We start from the raw sequence: 7,160 nt of genomic DNA on the forward strand, positions 1-7,160 counted from the left end.
AGTGTTGTTAGACACAGATGTCAATGTGGTTTACATCCCAAGTTGGCCCAAATTAAATTTTAAATAGTAAGTCAGTTGAAGAAAGACTGGTAAACGTTTATGGATTTATTTATTTATTTATTTATTTATTATTTATTGCGTATAAGAAAATGTACAATGTAATAATCAGTCGTTATGTTTTTCAATACTTTTAGTATGACTATTTAGCTGCATCTGTAATAAGGAATAATACATTGTTGTTCTCTTTATTTTATTTTCATGTAGTCAGGACTTGGGGGGCAGTGTCCTATTGTATAATAGTTATTTGTTCCTCTCCTCTTTTTATTTCTCCAGTTTTTTCTTTCTGTCTTTTAATTTCTGAATGTATATTACTTAGATTATAAATTAGATTATTTGCATTAAAATTGATTTTAAAATGGTTTTGTCCCCAGGTTGGAAAACAAATCACTTTAAATTTTTGGGCTGGTTTAGATTTCCTCTCTCTCCTCCCCCCCCCCCATAGTTTTCCAGAAGAAAGAACTGGGGATAGAACATCGCCACCATATGTGACTCAGGCCTGATTCCATCCACTCTATACTGTCTTAAAGTGCAAGCATTTTCTCGACAATATAATAAAAGTAGCATGTTCAGTATGTAGAATGCATTGAAAACAGCTAAGGTATGTGGTTTTTCTCTGTTTATTAATAATTACTAAAAGAAGTGGGGAATTGTCCATCTTGGGGACAGAATTCCAGTTTTGGGGAAGGTATTAATGTAACAGCAGGCATTTTATTAGCAGACCCAAGGACAGTGGGTGAGAGGCAAAGTAATCCTTACCGATTTAGACATTTTCCTGCTAAGCATACAAAAACCTAAATTCTAGATATGACTGAGTGGAAGTAAGCCCAAATGCAACAACTTTTATATGTACAGTACTCGTATTCTTGCCACCAGCAACTACAGTTCAGCTGTCTTAGTTGTTTTCTACCTTCAAAAGAGTTTTCTGAAGACCATTTAAAGCAGTGGTCCCCAAACTTTAAGAGATTTTGGACTTCAGCTCCCAGAAACCTCAGCCATGTTGGCCAATAGTCTGGGATTCTGGAGCTGAAGTCCAAACTCCTGTAAAGAGCACAGTTTGGGGACCACTGATTTGAAGTACCTGTAGATGGCTTTTATTCCATTCACTGAACTGAGATAATAAAAGAAGAAACTTGCATCTCAAATATGGTACCGCAATTGCTACTTATAAAGTGGAAGTTCCCCATCTCTTATTGATATATCCAGTCCTTCCGATACAGAGTATCACATAGTGCATGCAGTTATCTGCAAATCTTCCATAAATATAAGAAGGCTGGATACTTACACGGCATAATAAAGAGTGATGGAAGTAACTGAGTAGAAATTAGCTTTGGATTGATTATGATCAAGGCCCCAACAAATGTACACTTCTGGAACTTTTCCATGTTAAGAAAGCATGTTGTATTAAGCTTTGACATTTATTGCAATATAGGCATCAGTGTTACTCTACTAGATCTGTGTACTTAGAGCAAACTTAGGCCTGTTACAGACTGCCAAAATAAAGCTGCTTTGGGTCTCTTTGGAGCAGGGGTAGGCAACCTGCGGCCCGTGGGCTGGATGCAGCCCGGAGAGGCCTTGGGACCGGCCCCAGCCCAGTCCTGCCGCCGATTGCCGTCGGGGCCTTCGGGGGGCAATTGTCTATAGAAGCCTCAGAAACATGCATTTATATTACATTTTTAAAAAATCAGCAAATTTTTTGCATGTCCTCCATTTTTTTTAAAAGTGTCTTCCATTGAAAATTTTGTCCTACATTTGTCCTGGTTTATTTAATATATATATTTATTTTTTAAAAAAAATTTTAATTATTATTTTTTGGCTTCGGCCCCCCAGTTGTCTGAGGGACAGCAACCCGGCCCCCGGCTCAAAAAGTTGCCTACCCCTGCTTTGGAGGTATGCTGTTTAAATGATGCATGCATCCTAAGAATCCGGAAGCTGCACCAAAGCTGCACTCCAGTGCTTAGGAATGGAGTGTGGCTTTGGCATAACCTTCGGACTCTTTGGACCCATGCATCATTTAAATTGATACCTCCAGAGACAGAGACCCAAACCAGCTTTATTTTGGCAGTCTGTAACAGGCCTTAGTTTTATATCTTTGTATTGATAAGGCTGAGATGCTATGCATCATGCCTGTTCCAAAATAACAATTTTCTGAGATAATTTAATTTCTCAAGTGCTAGGGCATCACATTACTGGCAGAAAAAAATAACATTTATTTAAAATTAAACTTTAAAGGTACAAGTGCTTTCCTTGCCGCCCCCCCTCATCCCCCACATGCATGCCATTATTGATTAGGTTCTCTTCTGGCCTCTGCTGTTGAAGAGCAGAGCTGCGTGGGTGGAAAGCTCCTACTGGCAGTAGCAAGGTTGAATTCCAGGAATAGGACATGGCAGGAACAGGTTGGAGCTGCCTTTTATCTGCTAGAATCAGTTGGATGAGAGGGAAACTACATTAAAAAAAACAAGTCTGCTTTGCCAAGGATATAAGAGAAAGAAATGCACACACATATGTGTACAGAATACAGCTGAACTGGCTGGTGTGAGACACTAGGGCTATGGGTGAAGCATTAGATCAGCCTTTAACCTTTAGTCAGTCAACCCATCCCAGCCCCACTTCTGATTGTTCTACCTCTTGATTTACCACTTTTCCAATATTTCAATATTTAATTTTTTCTGTTTCTTTTTTGCAGGAGAGTCTTTAGCTTTACACGTAATAATTATAATTGCAATTACCATAGCCATTGGTGTAGTGGTAGCAGGTTTAATCGGTTTTACATATTACATTGGGAAGAAAGTCAAATATGCATTTTTTCCAAAATGCAGCCCTCCTTTGACCATAAAGGTATTTATGCTTGATTTTCTTCCTTTATCATTTCTGTATGCAGAGCTCACAGTGAGCATATGATTGCTTTTTCCACAGGGAGTAGGAACATGTATGGAGTGTTTGTGGTGCTATGTGTTTGTATGTGTGTTTCAAAGAGAACAAATGGAAGTAGTCCCAGTACACCAAACACAAGATTTTTTGCATGCTTGGGAGCTGCTTTTGAATATCTGTGTTGTATGCAAAGATCCCTGGTTTGAGGAAATATGATTCTTTCACTGAGTATAGTTACTAGGTGATCCTGCCATACACATTATTTTGGCACATCTCCCAAATTTCTCTAATACTGTATATTGGATTGGCAATTTTATTTTAACATCATATAATGTCTTAAAGTATGTTTTCTTTCTACAATACACTGACCACACCATAAAAAGAAAAGGTTAAGTTTCAAGGCTCCTCCTAACTTTTCACCTCCTCCTGGAGGATACCTACACAGACATTACATACCTTTCTGTACACAGCCCCAAAATGAAGTACTGCATGTGTGCATGTGTACCTCCATGTCATCTGTCATTTTATGGCAAACCCCATGAATTTCATAGCATTTTCTGATGCAAGAAATACACAGAGGTAGTTTGATACTGCCTTCTGAAATATAGCCAATAGCACCTGGTATACCTTGGCAATTCCCCTGCTAAGTATTGCATGCTCCAAATATAATGACAGTGTATCAGTTAAATATTTTCACATCTCCAGTAGCCAAATTTTGCGCATCACTGAAGAAATGTTCTCTGTGAATACTCTCTGGTCTTAAAACAGCTTCTCCCCCCACCCACCCAATTATCACACACATGTATTTATTTTTAATCTACCAAGCAAAATTGTAGACTGTTTTCTATTGTACTGTTGCACTTGAAACATAAGATATCACATTTTTGTTTTTTGGTATCATGAGCAAGTTTCCCAAAGAATCCAATGTTGAATAATAATGAAATCTGTTATCAATTCTTGTAATGAACTAGAAATTGAAATCCAAGTCTTTCTTTGCCACATTAAGGCCAAAATGCACATTGGTTGGACTCATGTTTTTCAGTATTGAAATACTACAGTAATTTATCTTGGCTTCTCATTGCCAACTCACCAGTACTCCTTTCTCTCCTTACTGCCAAAAACAGCAGCTTGGCTCCCCTCACAACATCTAGCTGTTGTAGATTGAACTGAAGCCTTCTTCATTTCACCTTCCACCACCTTACTAATGGCTTTCATGTGTAGTCAGTCTATATTATTGGTTGGCAAGAGACAGTAAAATGCAGAACTATGTGGCGTGAAAACATACTTACTAGACACTATGGAAGAATAGATATTAGACATTATTGAAGAACTCAATGTGCAATTACCAGTTTTGTTGGGAGCTTTTACATCTTGCATAATATGTTTTGACTTTAGCTCCATCCTATTCCAGTGATCTGAACTTACTTGTATAATGCTTCTGAGAAAAGAGTAATTTTTTCAGTATTTTACCAGTGATACCTTCAGTCTCTGATAAACAGCAATGACATAAAGTTAATTCTAGCTGTACACAATAGCTTTCTGTAGTTTTGTTTATGTAGAAATCACTCTCACCTGTTTTTTGCACAGTAAAGCTTGTCTGCAAAACTAAATAGTAGTATAAAATTGATTTTTATACAATTGAAAAGTTGATTATGTTTTTTTTCTTATTCCTTGGTTTCTTGCTCCCCACCTGCAGAGCATTGAAGGAAAAGATGTGAGCAGTTCCTATTTGCTGACTTCAGAAGAACCAAAAGAAGACTGTGTTGTCATTGTTGACAGTAGTGCTCCAAATGATGTTAATCTGGTTGATGTGAAAGACCATAAAGAGTTGGAAGAGATCAGCCAAGACTCAGGAAACTATTCCAATCATGATGATATTTCTGGAGATAAAGATTCCTGTAAAATCACAGAACAGAAAGCAACATGAGTCTTGACAGTAATAGGCAGAATCTAGAAGATGGATATCACAAATGTTGTATCCCAAAATAGGCTAGCAGGTGGCATTCAATATTTTGAATTTTGTTTACTGCTATTGGAAGAACTGCTGGAATATGGAGAACAAACCTTAATATCTGTCTAAAACATAATGGGAAAATGTTTACACCATCGTATTAACTGGAGGTTGGTGCTTAAATGTGTGGTAAAACACAAAGAACATCCTGCGGACTGTAAATTTATGCTGGTATGGATACCAAGTTGATTGTTACAGTAATAGTTGTCAATATTAATAGTCTTCTGCGCATTATGGACTGCAGCAGCTTCCAAAGTACTGAAAGGGTCTCCAGCTTTTCACAAAGAGGAAGGCACTTCTTCTCTGACCAAATGTATGCCAACATTGTGAGTGTTGGCTGATGTTGGTGATTTACAGCGCACATACAGATTACTGGTGCCTTAATGTAATCTTATGCAAGTTTACAATTTCTTTTGTAACTACATAATGGTACTGTCAAGATTGCCATATAGCTGCATGTATTACACTCCTGAGTTAAACATTCTTTATAGCTGAGGGATAGGAATCCCTTTTGAGCCTGGAGTTGAATCTCAATTTGGGAATAGTTTCAAGATCTGCATTCCAGCTAAGGTGGGGTTAAGGGGACAGGACAGCCCAAGTTAAATGTACATGATTTAATGCAGGATAGTCTAGGGCAATCTTTACTGTTGGCAATCAAGAAATCAAATGACAATCATTGACCAAGCTATCAGTGTTTCTCAGAACATTTTTTAAAAATGATTTCTGTATCCTTTGTTTCTTATCTTTAATCTTCTAATCTGTTTTCTTTGATGGAAGGATGAGTATTAATGTGTACCCATTGAAATGTTCTTTTCTTACAGGATAGCAAGAGTTTAGCAACATTGAATAGATCCATTGTGTTGCTACTGATATAATGTTAATGAAGGGGGAGGCGATGTGTGGCTGCATTCATGCTGGCTGCAATCCATTGCTTTTAAGTCTTCATTCTGCTCCACACCATCATGGTTTTGCTGAAATTTGAGCTCCTGAGGCATATGCTACGCATGAGTGATTTTAGTGAGGTTGAGTACAAAACTGACTGATGTGGGGTGGAGAGAATATATTTTCGTATCACTCTCCATTTGTAGCTATAATGGAACAAAAAAGAGTAGTCAGTGCATGGTATTTGAATGCCCACCACCTTCGAGCTTTATTTTTAATTTTCAGAAAGTGCATCCAGGAAGCATATTTTTATCTGAATGAATACTTTGGCTAAAAGTGATTTTGGGTACTGTGGGCGAGGCTAAGGGGCCTAGCTTGGGAGTGGCTCCTTTGGGATCCATGGAGAGCTCACTATCACAACAGAAAATATGTGTACCAGAAGGGTTGCCATTGAACAAACAAAAATACTTTAATGAGGTAGTTCACCAAACAAAAATTCCTTGGCCACTGCCTCGGCTGGGGCGTCTTTCACTCTAGACTTAGAGAGCTCATGGTTCTCCCTTCCTCAATTACTTCACTGACGTCCCCCCCCCCCCCCGGGCTATCTTTCCCCCGGCGATAGGCCTCAGAATGCTCCACTTCTGACTTCCCAGGCACACCGGGGCAGGGAGCATGTTCGCACTTCTCTCCCTTTAGCTCCCACCAGGTCCCTTCTAGGTTTGCCAGACCCCAGACAGAGCTTTCTCCACTGGGGCTATAGTAGGTGCCACCAAACTCCCCCTCCCAATGGCGATTTGGGAGATTAACTGGCTGATAACGGCCTACCCGAGGGTGTCCTCAAGAAATTTGCAAGCTGATCGGGCATCCGACCCAAAAGGGAGTGCTGGTAACCTGTTCTTTCCCTTTTCCGTCCGCCTTGCTATGTCCCCATCTTCCACGTAATCTCTTCCCCCTGGCCACCTGCCCCTCTCTCCTTATAAGGGCCCTTGGCTCCTCCTCTTCTATCCGGGTCGTTGCCTTGCCCTCACATTTGTCGCCCACCTGTCTCCTATTCTCCTCCAACTCCCATCCCTCTGTATCTTCTGGGTCCTCCTGCCCCCTTCTACCCTCCTCACCCATTCAACCCGCTCCTGCTTCTCCAACCCTCTACAGGTACATAAAGATTTTTTTCAAAGCACAAAACAGTGAAGTGATGTAAGTAGATATTGTAGTGTAATAGTGAACTATTACTATTTTGCTGAATTGCTAAGTCATGTAAACAAAACCAAATGAAGATTTTGGAAGGCCAAGATGTATGAGGGCACACCTGTCAGCACCCTGATGATGATGATGATGATGA

At 39.5% G+C, this 7,160-nt stretch overlaps 1 protein-coding gene across 2 annotated transcripts in view; it reads left to right on the forward strand.

Moving 5' to 3' along the window:
* IFNAR1 (interferon alpha and beta receptor subunit 1) overlaps nucleotides 1-7,154 on the forward strand; it is a 52,298-nt gene extending 45,144 nt beyond the window's left edge. For both annotated transcript variants that reach the window (XM_042457616.1, XM_042457617.1), the window contains 2 exons: nucleotides 2,744-2,895; nucleotides 4,625-7,154. In XM_042457616.1, coding sequence (XP_042313550.1) covers nucleotides 2,744-2,895; nucleotides 4,625-4,855 — 383 coding nt within the window. In that variant the 3' untranslated portion in view covers nucleotides 4,856-7,154. The remainder of the gene's footprint in view (nucleotides 1-2,743; nucleotides 2,896-4,624) is intronic.
* Nucleotides 7,155-7,160: the final 6 nt, after the last annotated feature.

The sequence above is a fragment of the Sceloporus undulatus genome, chromosome 3 (assembly GCF_019175285.1).
Source record: "Sceloporus undulatus isolate JIND9_A2432 ecotype Alabama chromosome 3, SceUnd_v1.1, whole genome shotgun sequence".
NCBI classification, from domain to species: Eukaryota; Metazoa; Chordata; class Lepidosauria; order Squamata; family Phrynosomatidae; genus Sceloporus; species Sceloporus undulatus.